Genomic DNA, 16343 nt, shown 5'->3' on the forward strand with positions numbered 1-16343 from the left:
CTCCCTTTCGAATTGGAAGGCGATCTGCACCAGCGGCTTATCTTCAGTGTCTGTGAAGGTAGTGCGCATTAGTCTTGAGTACACTATAGAAAAATGGGAGGTCGGATAGGTGCATTCGTCTTGCCTTCTGTATGTTCTGGTGACTGGCTGTCAGGCGATTGACCGCTAGATCCATGGTACGACCGCGTAGAAAGGGCCGATTACGGTCGTTGGAGCAATAAAATACTGTGCGATGACCAGACGATCCAAAATTACCCCCAACCTCTTTCTATTCACAGCTGCGATTGGTAGTTATAAAACACGGTTGGCAGAGTTGGAGGAAAAGCTAAAAGGGCGCAAAATTCGCCCTTTTACAAGCCCTTTTTCCACCTTGTTTTGGTAATGGTGTTAAAGGGCGAAAAATGCGCCCTCGCACCGCGAAAGGGTTAATAATTCTACCAGACAAGTATTCATATAGCAATTGATGTGAAAACAGTATACCGTATACATGTATATGCTGGAATTTTGGGTGCAGTAAATCACAGTCGCCAGCGTCGACTCGACGCCGTCGAGTGCACAGGATGAAGCAACCTGTGCGCTCAATGTTTATCCGCTCAGGTTTCTTTATTTGCGGCTCGCTAACGATCATCACTTGTCTGACAAGTTGTCACTCGAGTCGAAAGGGCCCTGTGTGCACTCTTCAAAGTGTCCTTGTATCATGTAAGTTACATGTATCCATCTTTTCGGAGCATAGGCGCTCCCGCAGCTGTGTACCCATTGTACGCTCAGGAATTTTGGGTGCATGGGCGGAAGAGCATCAGTCACCATTCTACCTCGTCCGGTAAGGCGCCCACTGGAATCCTAGCAAAGAAGCTGCCATGGTGTATACATCACAGCTAGGGCGCAATGGCAGACCCTGGCAGTGCTGTTTCGTGATCCTTTGTCTGTGCTCCACCGTCGTAATGGCCCAAACTGGCAGTAAGGATTTTCAGATGCCAAATTTTGTGTTGTATAAGCTAAATGTGCTGTACGTGCTGCAGGTGGAAGCGCTTCTGTAACGATAGATCCTACGGACTTGCCCAGTACACCAACACCAGAACCCTTGACACCTGAAACACCGCAACCTGTGACGCCGGTGACTCCAACACCCCAGCCATTGACACCAGAGCCTTCGAATACAGAAACGACTCCTCCAGCAACAACATCGCCAGCCACCACCAGCTCGCCGACACCAACATCTGTGACTCCCTCACCTCCTACCGCAACGACGAATACTCCAACGACCAATACGCCCACGACTACTCCTTCACCGCCCGAAGCAACTACTCAGACACCGACATCGGCTCCGGATCCTGCAGCCAGCTCATCTGCCAGCAGTTCAGGGTCCGATGTCAACAATTCTACCAAATCTTCGAGCTCTTTGGGTCTCGCGGAAATCATCGGCATCGCGATAGGCTGCGGAGTCCTGATGGTCTTGCTGATCGTATTCTTCATCGTACAGCGTCGACGACACAGGAACCGAACCAGTGAGGTGGATGACATCTTCCAGTTGCCTATCGTTAGTAAAAGCACTCGATTACTGGACCCTGCAGACATGGAGCACAGAGACACAAGCAGGTCTACAGGAGGGTCCATGCCTGAAGTGCGTCAATACAGAGTTGCGCTCTCTGACGACCCCGTGATCCTAGCGTCTCGGGTCTCGACTGACGGCATCGAGTTGGGAGCCATAATCGGTCGTGGCGCCTTTGGAGAAGTCTATCGGGGACGCTATCGAGGTCAAGACGTGGCCGTTAAGACGCTGGTTCCGGAGAAACGCAAGGATATGGAGTACATCGAGGCATTGCTGTCTGAAGTGAAACTTATGGCCACGATGGAACATCCTAACATCGTGCAGTTTATCGGTGTTGCGTGGGAGTCACTGAGCGATTTGTACTGCCTCATCGAGTTTATGGCTGGTGGGGATCTGCGTACCCTTCTGAAGGAATATCACGCCAGTGGCATACCTCAAGGCATGGACGCCAGCAAAACGCAAATTGCATACGGAGTGGCGCACGCACTGACATATTTGCACTCGCTCGAGCCTGTAGTTTTGCATCGAGATCTCAAATCGCGAAATATTTTATTGACGGAGTCGCTGTCTGCCAAGATCACGGACTTTGGTGCGTCACGAGCTCGATCGGATGCAACAATGACCTCGAATGTGGGGAGTTCGCTGTGGATGGCGCCGGAGGTTATGATGGGCGAGAGATACGACGAGAAGGCTGACATCTTCTCTCTTGGTGTGGTCATTTCGGAGCTGGACACACAGGAACTGCCGTACGCACATGCTAAGGAAGGCAATAGCAGGACGGGATACCCACTTTCGGATACGGCTGTGCTGCAGATGGTGTCGATGGGCAAACTACGCGTCCATCTGTCGCCGGCGATGCATCCGGATATGGTTCAGTCTGTCTACCGATGCGTGAGTGTGGATCCACAGGAACGTCCTACTGCTGCTGAGGTGCTCTATTACTTCCAGGTGATGACTCGAAACCGGCAATTTTAACCTTTTGAGACCCTTAGCATGAGTCAAGGAAGGCATACGAGTTATTCGAATTCCTTGCGAAAAACCTGCTCGTAAATCTACGCCAGGTCCATGATGACGAGCACCGCGAAGTCTTACGCGATATCATTCTTTCTAGAGCCCCGCTATTGGTCTGTAATGCAAAAAAAACTACTGCATACAGACCGTCTGTATGCAGTAGTTTTTTTGCCTGCTTGGTACACCTCTGCAGTGCATTATTTCCCCCACCATGCTCGTAGCACGTGACTACATGTAGAGTGCACCACCCAAAACTTCATTGCGCAATATCGAGAGTGTAAATGAATGAGCAGTTCTATCACAACGACCACGCCAAGTCTACGGAATCCCTTCCCTCCTTCACACCGACTGCTTTGCACAGGGTATCGACTCGGGTCGTTGCAGACTCAAAATCATTGCTCAGCTGCTAAAAGCGACGACGTTTTGCTATGTGCCGAGCATTTAGTTTGGAAACGCGCCTGCTTCGTACACCCATTGTCGGTGCATTGCTTGCCCCCGCCATGCTCGTAGCACCTGCCTCGTGAGACGTTATGCTAGGAACAACCTTCATTGCAGCAAAGTCTCCCACCTGCGCGGTACAAACACGTTTTGGACGAGTTTCACGATGAGCACAGCTCTTGCCTCTCGAACGTGTACGGTTGCTGCCTTCCGACTCCGTATACTTGTTCCTGTTGTGCTCCGTGCACACACCTCTTGACTTCTCACACTCCGGATAAGAATAGGAGCAAAGCTCCTTTTCACAATGAGCAACGCACAAACCCTTCTAGACAGTCCTTTTGTTGCGGCCGGATAATGAGCAGCTCAAAATCGCGTGTTGGTATCGGGTGATGGAGTCTCTTCTTTGAGGTCTTCGAGCGGTATCTGGTCTTTCTGCAGCCTCAAACTCCCAAAGTCCATTCCCAATTAACGACATTGTTCCACAGCTGCCGCTTGGAGTGTTGCTCACGTGAGCCGAAGTCATGTAGTGTAGCCCGGGATTTGAAGCGAAGCAGGAACACCAGCAAGGCGGGGGCCAACCCGCACTGAAGTATAGGCCGAATGTATTTAGCTAGTTCCTCGCAAATCGAAGAGTGAGGAGGATCATGGGTCTGGCGCTAGCCAGCCCGTTCCTCCTCAATGCTGCTGCCACTTGATCAGAGCGACAGGCAGCAGTCAGAAATGGACATGCATCCACATGAAAGGTAACATGCAGTAGGCCTTACTAAATCCTAGTATAATAATACACAAGGACACTGGCTGTCCGAGTGTCTGTGATATCGTCAGCCGACAGGCGTCAGACACACCACCAGATTTCCACCCATTGTCTTCTAGCCACTGGGCTGTAGACACATTTGGGTGGACACCCCCAGCTCCGGCTCTAAGTGCAAGGGAAACCGAGGTGGAAACCCACAGTTCACTACACAGCCCCCGAAGCTCGGTTTCACCTGCTCTCGTCTTACCGATCACCGTCACAGTAGTGTTCACCAAAACAACTAACTGCCCTGGCCCCGGTCCCTACGGCGACTTGAACGGCGTGGCTGAATACGTGAAGGCGTTCCAACCCGCATCTCAGCTCGTACTCGGCAACCTCGAGGAGGTGGAGGCTCTTGGACCTCGGCACCCAGGTGCAGCTCACCATCCCCGTCCGCAGTCTGCCCCGATGTCTGTTGTGAGTCGGCCTGAGGTTCTTCCTCAGTCGCTCGATTACTTCTCCGCTTGCGTCTGCTAGCGGTTCTGAGTCGTCGCTTCTGTCCAGTGAGACGAGGACGTGCCTGCTGGGCTTCACCCTGAGGCCCCCGCGTGTCACAAGTCGACGGTGTTGTTTCGGAGTCCGTGTTCGGCCGCACTTCCAGTATTAACTGGCGATCCGCGTGCACTAGACCCTCCTCACGACCTCCTTGAAGCCGTTGCCAGTGCTCACGAAGCCGCTGGTCATCGGTACTTGACACATAGTTCCCAACCAATACTCGGATCTCCTTGGTCAAAGCACCCATGGGTTCATACGAGTCCTCGATAGGTTGTAGCCCTTTCCAGCTTACCAGGATTTCAAAGTCATTGATGTCACTATTCCACTTGTGTCCCTTTAGTCCTTCCACTGCCAACGCGATACCTTGTGAGGACACATGCTCCAAGAGATCGTCCGTCACCTCCAGGCTATCTTCGGAGTAGAACTTTAACCTTGATGCATGAACATCTTGTTCATCACCAGTCACGAGGTGCTTCACACGAAATGAATGGGCGTCGGCTCTCGTTGCCTTGTACGGACCAACCCACATCACCTGTAACTTGTTGCCGTGCTTCTCGTCCATTCGGGACCTTAGCACGTAATCACCGATGATGAAGTTTACCACGTTCTCACCACGTTCACGTTTCTTATTCAGGAGTCTTTGTTTCTCTCGTCTGTCCTTCACCGCACAGTGCATAGACCTTATGCTCTCCCTCAAGTTCTCCAGGTAGCCGTCTACCTCAGCACTAGCAGGGATTGTTTGCAGGCGGCGTCTGTCAGGCAGGTAGAACTCGCTCAGCGGCGTCGGGTTTTCCAATCCCGTGAACAACTCCAATGGCGAATGGTTGCCTAAGGAAGGCACAGCAGTGTAATTCAGGTTTGACTGCACTAATGGCACCAAATACACCCAACCCAATCTTTGTGACTAATCCGATATTCCAGCGTCATCGCACGAATGACCTGGAGAATGTCACGGTTAATTCGCTCGATTGAACCATTTACCCATGGACTGTATGCCGGCGTAAACGTCTGCTGCGTGCGGAGTCTTCGACTCAGCTCAGCCACCACTTCGTTCTTGAAGTGTGTCCCTTGATCTGATACCCAGGACGGCGGTATTCCATAGCGAGAGTGCCAGGCTAGTAAAGCTTCCACCACAACAGGGCTTTCCGCTGAGTCAGCCACCACTAGTTCGCAGTAGTGGGTTGCGTGGTCTTTAAGGGCCAGAATTTAGCAACTCGTTCCGTAGCTCGGGCCCAGATATAGGTAATCAAAATGAAGGACCTTGTTTCGCTCGTTGCACTTTATCAGTTCTCCCCACGGTCTTGGGATAATTTCCCCCCCTCGGGAATGCAAACAGAGCAAACAGTCATTCACGAATGTAGCCACAATCCTTCGTAGGTTGTCGATCGAGAAAAGACTTTGGAGGTGCGACACCATTGCTTGCTGGCCACGATGTCCTTGGCTTCCGCAATGTGCCACAATGCACAGTCTCCGAATTAAGTCAACAGCTTCTGCAGGAATCCAAATATAGTCATTCAACGTAAGAACGCCATTTTCCGAGCGCACCGCACAGTCCGGTGGCGGGAATTTGGACTGCGTTTCCACGAGCTCAGCAAAGGAAGGCCACACAAACTTATCGTCGTCAAGCGGTCTGAGCTCAGTACGTCGGCGAGGTTGACTGCGCCGGATCGTTTTCAGCCGCTTCAAGTTTGCCCTCGGTGTGTGGTTGCCGGCCCACCGAGAAACCATGTCAGCCCAGACATTCTCGGGTCCAGGTACGTGCTCCACGATGTATTGGAATCCCATAAGTTTCATGGACCATCGTAACAACTTTCCTTTCACGTGTTTCTTGACACTCTCATCAGGTGCGAAAACGTGTACCAAGTTTCGGTGATCGCAGAACATCCTGAAAGCCTTGGGACGGAGAAGAAGATAGTCCAGCTTTTCGCAGGCAAGGACAATGGGTAAAGCTTCGTTCTCTATGACGGTCCAGTTGAGCTGGCTACCAGTGAAAGTTCCACTCATACAGGTAAGTAACCTGTGTTGTTGTTGTTCTCACAGGAGTCTTCGGATCAAAGTCGGCTACTTGTGTCACGATTACTGCCCAGCCCATGTCGCTGGCGTCGGTGAACAAGCAAGTCGTCGAGTTGTCGTCCGTATACGCCAAGGTGGCCGCATCAGCCAACATGTCCTTGACTCGGTCAAATGCCAGACGCTCTTCGGTAGCTAACTGAACTTTGATCCCAACTGCAGCTCTTTTCGTCCGCTTTGTATCAGCGAGCGCTGCATCTAGTCGGCTCTGGAGAGGCTGGACTTGACGGGCGAAATCCACGATACTCTCTCGCATCCAGTTTATTGCGCACACAAACTGCTGGAGCTCACCAGCAGTAGTAGGGTATGGCATCGAGCGTAGTGTCTCGATTCTCTCGGGGTCATGGCGGATACCTTCGCCATTGATGAGTTTACCGCACCACTTAACCTCTGTTTGGTATAAGCTCGTCTTCTTCGCACTCAGCTTGAGGCCAAACTTATTAAGAAGAGAAAAAAAACTCAGCGAGTTTGTTTAGGTAGACATCAATGTCGTTTGCGTACAGCAGGAGGTCATCAATCCAGATGGGGAGGTGTTTGTACAGCAAGCTACTGAAACACTCCTCCATAGTCTTTTGAAAGTGGATGGCAGCATCACTTGAACCTTGGGGAACCCGTCGAGGTGTCAAGATTTTCTCGTCTGTCATATACGAGAACCACTCTTGACAGAACTCAGCCAAAGGCAATTGCCAGAATCCTTTAAGGAAATCAAATAATCCAAAGTGTCTCATTCCACTTGCGTTTTCCACCACTAACGAAAGAATAGGCATGACGGCTGCCATTACACTGGTCTGCGCGTTCGTAAGTCTGTAGTCCACCGTCTGCCTTAAGTCCAAAAGATCTGAGGACTTCTTCACTGGGAGCACGGGGCTCGACCAACGGCTCTTTGGGTTTTCATACACCAACTCTAGTTCAACAAGACGATTGTTAAGCTCTCGAAGAAACTTGCGGATGTGAGGAGGACATTTGCGGGGCTTACACTTAGTAGGTCGAGCCCCATCCTGCAACTTCACTTCCATCGGCGGAACATTGGCCGGGGGATCCGCGCGTAACTCCAGTCGCCACACGTCGTACGCGTGTACAATTGTGCGTAATTGCTCCACGTGATCCAACGGGAAGCCACAATCCACTGCACGGTCGACCAAATTCTCCACTGCAGCAAAAATGTCAACATCATTACTGGGAAAAGGTTCATGAACCTGTGCGGACATCTCATCAGCTTCCAAATGGATTGGATCACCGGCTAATTCATCATCACCACGGCTCGCCAATTGTTCCAGCTGACGATCGACATCGATTCCCAACAGCGTGAGTAGATAATTTCCAATATAAACTCGTCGTCGTCACAATCCACAACGTGAACCTCCACCAGATTCATCGGCTCCACAGGTCCAACTGCCGTGTGAATTCGCACTTGCAACATAGCCTTCTGTACTGCTGTCACCTTCTTGTCTCCAAAGGTTTGACTGTACTGGATTTTCAAGCTGTTTGACTTGGACTTCAGGGTCCACTGCCAGTAATTGCTTCCAGTGCGATTGGCCAATAACTGTATGGTCCGAACCACTATCTGGGCAATACGGAAGCTCCAGTACGCCATTTAGCAAGACAGTACGGTCTGTAGTTGGCAGAAGTTCTCCAAGCCGCTTCGTCCTAGCCTTCTTGGTATTTCTTGCGTTGCGAAAGCGCTTGAACAGCTCTGTTTTCTCATCCTCAGTCGCATCCGGACATTCGCGTAGCCAGTGCATCCTTTCACACTTAGAGCATGGCCCTGGCGGCGGTCTTGACGAAAACTTTGGCTTTGTGTCTTGATTCTTGTTGTCCTTCCAGTTAAGCTTGACCTTCGCATGTTCCGCAGGTCGGTTCTGCTTGTCCTTTTGCTTGAAAGGCTGTTTGGCCTTGGACTTCTCCTCTCGCCCTGGAGCCTCACGCTTCTGCGTCTTCAAACGGAGGTACTGCCTTTCCAACTCTGTCGCTTTCTCGACGATAAGTCGGAACAGTACCTTGGGGTCTCTCTCCGCAGCAGCGTGCTTATAGCGGATGGACTATTTTACTTCTTGCTTCAGCATGGGTGGCTTCAACGCCGAAATCAGTCGTTTGCATTTCTCTCGTGTCCCACGCTCAAGGCTGAAGCACTCAGTCAAGCCATTATCGGCGACTATCGTCTTAAAGCATCTGAAGTAGTCCATGACGCGAGCTGTCACGTCGCTTTCCGCCAAATTCATCTTCAGCTCTCTCTTGAAGAGCTCCTTGATATCAGGTAGCGCCTTGTTCTTGACGCTCCCCACGATGTGTTCGATCTCGGCGATCAACATCCCTTCAGTCACGTCCACAGTCTCCACATTCAACTGGAACTCGCAGAAGACGTCCAGGAGATCAGCGTCGAACGAGTCCTTGATCTGCTCTACCACCGCATCGTAGTCTTCGCCAGTCACTCTGCATCTGCTGTGAAGCTTCGTCTCGTAGTCTCGTCGCTCCTTCTTCCAACGTACAAGTGCCTCGTGCGAGATAGACTTGATCTTGGGTGGTAGTACTGGCAGGAATACCGGTACAGTACCGGTTGGTGGTTCACCATTACCACCGGCGCGTATTAATATCATCTCGAAGTAATCGCGCTTGGTCTTGAAAGTAGTACTTGCTGTCAATCAAAGTTGTAGACGAACAGCAGTCAATGGCTTCAACGTCACTGGACGCGCGTCGATGGTGCGCGAGCAGCGGAAAGTGAGCGGTTCGATTAACCGATTCGGAGGACCGAGAAAGGCGAACCGGCTGTTTCCGATTTGGGGAGAACCACGGCATTCGTGGTTTCATCGAAGAAGAACGCAGACGAGCACGGTGCTCAGGACTCGGAGTCCTCTCGGAGAAGAACGGGCCCGGCCCAACATGACAGCAAACCCGCCGACGTCTCTCACGATGGACTCGAGTCTCCGCAACCAGGTTGTACGATTGGAATGCCCTTCGGAGCTGGAAGAAGGCGAATGGGACGGTCCCATCTACGCCCGCCTATTGGAACCAAGACATATCAAGCCAGGACACCCGAGTGTGTTCGTGGTGGACGATTCTTCTCGCCGCCCCGGCTGGCTGTGTAAGCTTATCTTCTACGGCTCCGCGTATGACGGGAACATGACAGGCTTGGGCTCGCTCGAAGCCCTAGCTACAGACCCGGTGGTCATCCCGTATTCGCGGCTTACTCGACCCGATACCGGCTTAAGTATGGAGCTCAAGGACCGTCCCCTCCTCCTCCTGTATCGATTCGTTCGGTTCAATGCCTGTTATCTCCAATGCGACCGTCGCTCCTACCGCGAGGTCCCGCTCGATTCCTTCCTCGTTGGCCAAGTCGTTAGTTACTTCCCAACTCACGGACGAACGTTTACTACGCCGGCTGGCGCCGCGCTTCAGCCGGCGTGTGACCACATGTGTGTGGTGGCTCTCCGGAGCCGCGCCGACGCGCCCACGCTCCACGTTGTCGTGCCCAGCGCCACCGTGTGGCAGCAGCAGATTTCCCGCGATGAATTTGTTGTAGGCTGGTGTCATGGCGTCGCTGCCACAGCTCAGCCGACACGCAGGCTATCCCGATTTCGTTCTCGATGGATTGAGCTCGTTATACCTACGGACACTGATTGCGATATTGGGAAGTTACTCATGGAAACTTTCGTCCCAGCAGGATCGGACTCCACCATGGACCTGGCATCTGAGAATCTCAGAATCATTTCTGAGTACGGACGCATTATCGACGTTAACCTGATTGACTATGCTCGCCGATACGTCGGCCCGGCCCGACCGTCTACCCGAATGTGGAGAATGACTCAGAGTCCCCGTCGGACGTCCTCGCTATCGGCCTATCTCGTGGCAAGGCACTGGACGGCCGGCAACCGGATATTGTCCGATACGAAGACTGTCGGTCAGTCGAGCAGTTTCTCTGGCGCCAACCGACGCCTGCGGTTACGCATCCGGCCGAGCCGGACCCTTCGGCCGTGCCGAACACTGACGCTTCTACACCCGCGCTGCTTTCATCATCTGTTTCGCAACCGCCGCCCCCAGCTGAGGCCGTGCCCTCAACTCCATCGGTCGTGGCCACTACGAATTCTGCCATGCCAGAGAACGTGTTCGCCGCGATTGCTGAACTAGCCCGAACTACCCAAGAGGCGCTTACACAACAGGCCGCCGCTCAACAGTCGTTCCAAGAGCAGCTTCTACGTCGCTTATCGCCGTCCACCGGGACTGATTCTCGCGATCATCAGCACGGTGCTGCCGTGCCTCCAGCGGCTGGGGCACCATCCGGCAGTCTACCGAACGACCACCGTGGTCGAAATTCCCAAAAGCGCCGTGCTCACCGCGGGCGAAGCTCAAGCCCTCCGCCTAGACCACGCCATACACGCGAGCGGTCCCGGAGCCGGTCTCGCGACCGCCCCCGCCACAGCGGGCGCATCAGATCTCGCGATCGCGAGGGCGCGGGCCACGGTGGCCAACAACTCCTTCACCGTCCGTTACAGCAGCAACACGACGCCGCCACTGACGCACGTGCGTACGGGCGTTGGGACGACGCCAGCTACGGACATTCCCGTCCTTCAGAGGTCATCCACCGGGACGACCGATATGACCATTACTTAGGAAACTCTCACGACCACGGCGCATCTGGGCCTTACGATCACTCGCATCGACACTCGAATTATGGCTACGGTAGCCCTCGGACGGCTTCAGGCGGGTACACATCCGGGACGCCTGCCCTCGGCCAGTTCGGGTTTGGACCTGGAACCGATTACCGTCATTCTGGCGGCGGCTTCCACCCCCGTGGTTCCGGACGCCAAGCCTTGACGCTGGAACTAGCTGGAACTACTGGATTTCGACCGTCCCCCGCGGAACTTAGGGCTCACAGGACCGCGCGCGTTGGGCCCCGTCCGAATGGTGAGTTTATTGAGTCTAATCTTGTTTCGTTTTGGCAGCTGTCAGCTTTAGACCGGGTCTCTACTATTCTTCATGAGGAGACACGACGCGGGCAATATCGTGTTACCAAGGTCACAGCCAAGATGGTGTTTGCGGTGGACTTCGGGACACGGCCGATCGACCACTTCCTCCCGCCCAGTGCCCACGGCAACGGCGGCCGTACCGTGGTGCACGACTCGTCCACATGGACATCAGGCGATTCTGTACCGGGTGGACTCATCACGTCGATGGACGACCTACGGGCAACACTACAATGCATTCGAGAAGTGGCTACTGAGTGGTACCCACGCGATATTGTGGACGTCTTCGCTGCAGTCTGTGCTGATGCCACATCACGGGTGCTCAACAATGCTCCCACCGGACTAGTTCACGCTATGATCAACCTCTACTCTCATGTGTTTTCGAGACTGTTCATCGCCATTAGCCAAAACGCCGACCCTGCGTCTCTGGTGGACCAAGCGCGGTCAGTCATGGCTTCGGACTCGCCGGATTACCTCCGGCTCGTACGCCAAGTTATTGACCACGGTCTAATCTCGAGTTGGGCGCAGTCCCAACGTTCCTCTTCCCACCGCAGCAACACTACCGCGTACGGTCCATCAACCAGGCCTTCCGCCCACTCGGGCTCTCACCGCGAGTCCCGTCAAACCCGCCAACAAGTTTCTCCGGTTCCGGAAGCGATTCTGCAGCAAATTCCCAAGCGCAACAACAAGACGGTCTGCCTCAAGGTCCAAACCCAACGGGGCTGCGAATTTTGGAGCTGCAAGTATGCCCATGACCTCGAACAACTCCCGGAGGAGGTGGTGACATACGCCACCGGCAAGTATGGGCCTCTGGCATCAGGCCATCCCAACTTGTCGGCTTGGCGCCTCGGAGGCGGAGAGCAGGTCGTAAGCACGGCTCACAACACGACTTTGACACCTGCTTATGTCTTTCGTCCGCCTCTAACTATTCCCTTCCAACCGATATCGGACGTTGGACGGGCCTCCTCTGAACCGTCGGTCCCGGGGACCTTTACGGGTGTCTCCGTTGTCAGCCCTAATTACGGAGACACTATCACGCTTTCGATTGACGGGGGAGCTCGGAGCTTAACACACGTTAGCGCCTATGCGTGGTGTGCTTGGTCGAAACCAGGAAAACCACTTTGGTGGTCAGCTTCATCCGTAGTTCCCGGTGGAACAAACAATGTTATGGAAGCGCGTGCACTATTATCGGGCCTCCACTGGCTTCGGCAACATTGTCATCAGCAACCTGTACAGATCATCGGTGATTCGGCCATTGTCATTGACATGGCGTCTGCAAGGACACGTGTTCACAGCGCCACGTTGGCCCCTCTGATCCACGACATTCGACTATATATCAATCAGCTCCGCCTAGTCCGGATTCGAGCGGTTCCGCGAACCTTTAACGTTGCAGCGGATGCCCTTTGCAATTGGATCATGGATCAGACCGAGACGCAGTCGTTAACTCGATCCACGCTGGATACCAGATGCCCGTTGACGGAGCTTCAGTGGTCCGATCCGTTGGTCAAAGGTTGCCCCCCCGTTGCACCAATCGATCTCCGCACCTATGACCGCCTTCAGTGGCAGTCACGTTGGTCGTTGGTACTGTTAGACTACGAACGCGTCCGCCACATCATTACCAACCGTTTCCTCCTACGCCACATTGGCGTACCCATTCGATCGCATCTCAGTGATGTCCCTCGGTCCACCGTGGACATGCTGGCCCGTACCGATACTTCTCGACGCCACGTTGGCGTACCGAATCGATCGCATCTCAGTGAGGACTCTCGGTCCACCGTGGACACCTTGGCCAGTTCCGATAATCCCCGACGCCACGTGGGCGTACCGAATCGATCGCATCTCAGTGATGACTCTCGGTCCACCGTGGACACACAGGCCCGTACTGAGCGGTCCCCGTTTGACAACGATATACGCAGAGAATGTGTTGTTCGAGGCATTAAACGTTGTGTCCCGCCCGATGTGTTACGGAAATTTCAGGCCGTGGCGTCCACGCATCGTCTATCGTTCCCGTTGAATCGCATTTTCCGCAACCCGACGGGGGATCGTCTCACTCTTCCGTTCGAGGATATCCGTTTCCTGTCCGCAGTCGTTCAGCTACCCCATATGGGTATTGAAGGGACACTCCGAGTGTTTCGAGGTCAGACCTCACGCGATGACCGCCCTAACAAGGCCCTACGACCTCGATTGTTCCGACAACACCTTGCCTCTTACGAGGAGCTCGAGCTCCTTTGCAGTATAGCTGAACACGGTGTGGTCCCTCATTGGCGTCACTCGGTTGCCAGAGCTGGAGTGCGGCCGGTCCCACACAACTATCCCAGTGCAATTACGGGGGCCACTGTCGTGACGCATCGATTGCGGAAGGACTACTACGCCGGGCGTTGTATCATCGCCACGATGGCCGCTCTGACAGCGGAGCCGGGGTTCCACTCGAGTGCCTTTGCATTAGTTCCAAAAAAGGACGTCCCTTTATCCGAAGATGGGAGAATCATCCACGACTTATCCGCGCCCCAAGGACTTTCGGTCAACGACATTACGGACACGAGCCTGACACCAGACGCCCGTTGGGATCAATTCTCATGTATTGCCATACGCATCGTGGAACTCCGCACTAGGTATCCAGGATGCCGCATATACGCGCTCGTAGCAGATATCGCGGAAGCTTTCCATCACGTGCCGGTCCACGCTCATCATTCGTCCGCGTTTGGGGGGACCTTCCCACGTTCACATATCGGCATCGTTTCGGGGATGGTGGTATTCGGATGGACTGCGTCGCCGGGGTTCTTCGCCATCATGGGAAAGGCCACAAGGCACTACCAGCGCACAGGCGCATCGTACGTCAGCGGATACCCAGAACCGTTCTGGGTATTCAATGGGTAGACGACATCGTCATCATCGAGGCCGATATCGGAGACCGACTTCTACAAGCAGAGCGTCGACTACGTAACGCAGTGAAACTCGTGTTTGGATCGGACGGTTGGCACGAAGAAAAGTTCAACACATGGTCCGAGCAAGTCCACGCAGTGGGAATCGACTGGAACATCCCCGAGGGAACGGTAACAATTCCACAGAGGAAGATTGACAAGACGAAGAAGGTGGTGTCCGAGACGCTCGCCATGACGTTCGTATCTCAGAAACGTCTAGACAGTATCGTTGGTGTTCTTCGACATGTGATCACGTTCATACCGATAGCAAAGCCATTCATCCAACGCTTGGTTGCCGTGCAACTGAATACCAAGAGATCCGGTCGGACCGGAACACCAATGACAACGGAAGTGAAGGCGGATCTAGAGTGGTGGAGAGATTTGGTATTCGAGAATCACTTCGCTGGAGTACCCATGACCATGTTCGACACCGAGCTACCCGAAGTAGACGGGTGGGCGATATTCCACAACAACACGAACATAGTGGTGTTCGGCGTGACACCAAGACGAGTACAAACGTTCTCCGTGTTAGAACCCACACAAGCTTCGGACATCGCTTGGATAGTACTCCAACTGGTGGAACACTGGATTGCAATCGATACGACAGAGGAAGAATGGAGCCACATTCGGTTATACGTACAAAGCTCTTTTGACGGCAGATTTGTAAGGTAAGTTATGACTTTAGCTATACCTACAGCTTCGACAATAATCAACAACATCCAGTGCCACCGGCGATACGCAAACAGCTCGTCAAGTTGAATAGCCTCAGAAAGTTGGTCACGAGTGTCCGTCCACGGCTGCCAGAAAATGAGGTACCTTATTGTGAAAATGCCAATGATTTTGCAGTTGCGGCTGCAAAATCATTGGCAGCCAGAAACAGTCGCAGCAGGTCGAACGAGATATGTGCAAGTACGTGACTTGCGATCTCACGTGATGGTTATCCCTGCTCAGTGAAAGACTGGTCGCTGTCAAATAGCCGCCCACAGATTTGGTCATCACTGGTAAACGGGGTACCAATTGTGACTCCCCATTCGGGAAGAGTGGCTTTTGGTTACGTAAAGTTAGGAGCTTCACCCACCAGGGGATCCCCCAGCCAAAAACCTTGACCACGGTAGAGCCCCAGACCGTGAGTTTAGTAATTGATAGTAAGTCTTAGGTAGATAAGGACTATAAAAATAACGAATCTACCTCGGGTAGAAGGAAATTACCCAGATCACCAGTAAGGTAAGAGCAGCGTCGAACGCAGACATCACATAAGATGATGATGTAGCATCAGTTCCAGTGCAGACCTCGCTTCTGATCAGGTAGGCCCCGCTAATTGTCAGGAAAGCCTAACGATACTGCTCCACCTTAGCCCAGTCACCTTCATCCAAGTGACAGATTTTAAAATAGAAAACTTGCTCACTCCTTTTTATTTCTTCTTTTTTGAGCTCCCTGAAAGTCGTAGCGTCGCCATTTCAGTTTTTTTTTTCTTCAGGGCGTCTGCAGTGCGATCACCTCACTGCTGGTGAACCTGATCACCGATTTCCAGCTGAAGTCTAGATTCGCTCTTGCTCACCTTGGACGTCAACGTTTTGCTCATTTTTCCTGCACCTGGCCCGGCGCATCTCGCACTCATTCGGGTACATCACTCCGTTTTCGTCCTTCACAGGCCTCATCACGTGAAAACAAGCAAAGTTGCACGACGTACTGATGTCGTCTGACCCGGACGCAGACGCAATGGACGAGTCGTTCATCATGAAGTGGTTTCCAGCGTGGGTAGTGGTGACGGCGACAGCTGCGAGAATAAGACCGACAGCAAACTTCATCGTTCTGGGTAAACGGAGCTGTACTTGTCTGTTTGCGAATTTAGCAATGCCGAAGTCCGGTTGCCTGCCTTTACGTTCTTTCATGTATACGGGAGGGATATCCATAATCTAGTGCTAGAATATCTCAAAGAGACCGTAATCTTTAGAGCAGCGTGCACAAGTCTTGATCTCAGTCTGGGTATACATGTAGTGCAAGCATTATCCGTATAAAACTAGCGCGAGTAATTGTTGTTGCCTGACGCAACGCCATACTGTATCTTGTAGTACTCCAGTTAATACGCATTTCGAGCTGACTGAGGA

At 53.1% G+C, this 16343-nt stretch overlaps 3 protein-coding genes across 3 annotated transcripts; 2 read left to right on the plus strand and 1 right to left on the minus strand.

The window, feature by feature from the left end:
* Positions 1-941: 941 nt before the first annotated feature.
* On the plus strand, positions 942-2524 carry PITG_02119 (protein kinase, putative; the record flags this gene model as incomplete). Its single annotated transcript, XM_002907043.1, has 2 exons — positions 942-957; positions 1020-2524. 2 exons carry the CDS (start codon positions 942-944, stop codon positions 2522-2524), a joined length of 1521 nt encoding a protein of 506 aa, XP_002907089.1.
* A 6709-nt stretch (positions 2525-9233) lies between these two features.
* PITG_02120 (uncharacterized protein) lies at positions 9234-14191 on the plus strand (the record flags this gene model as incomplete). The annotated part of the gene is made up of 3 exons (XM_002907044.1): positions 9234-10251; positions 10392-11255; positions 11307-14191. 3 exons carry the CDS (start codon positions 9234-9236, stop codon positions 14189-14191), a joined length of 4767 nt encoding a protein of 1588 aa, XP_002907090.1.
* A 1582-nt stretch (positions 14192-15773) lies between these two features.
* Positions 15774-16043, minus strand: PITG_22692 (Epi2-like protease inhibitor; the record flags this gene model as incomplete). The annotated part of the gene is made up of 1 exon (XM_002907045.1): positions 15774-16043. The coding sequence occupies one exon, from the start codon at positions 16041-16043 to the stop codon at positions 15774-15776; it is 270 nt and encodes an 89-aa protein (XP_002907091.1).
* Positions 16044-16343: the final 300 nt, after the last annotated feature.

Source organism: Phytophthora infestans, genomic scaffold, assembly GCF_000142945.1.
Source record: "Phytophthora infestans T30-4 supercont1.3 genomic scaffold, whole genome shotgun sequence".
NCBI classification, from domain to species: domain Eukaryota; phylum Oomycota; class Peronosporomycetes; order Peronosporales; family Peronosporaceae; genus Phytophthora; species Phytophthora infestans.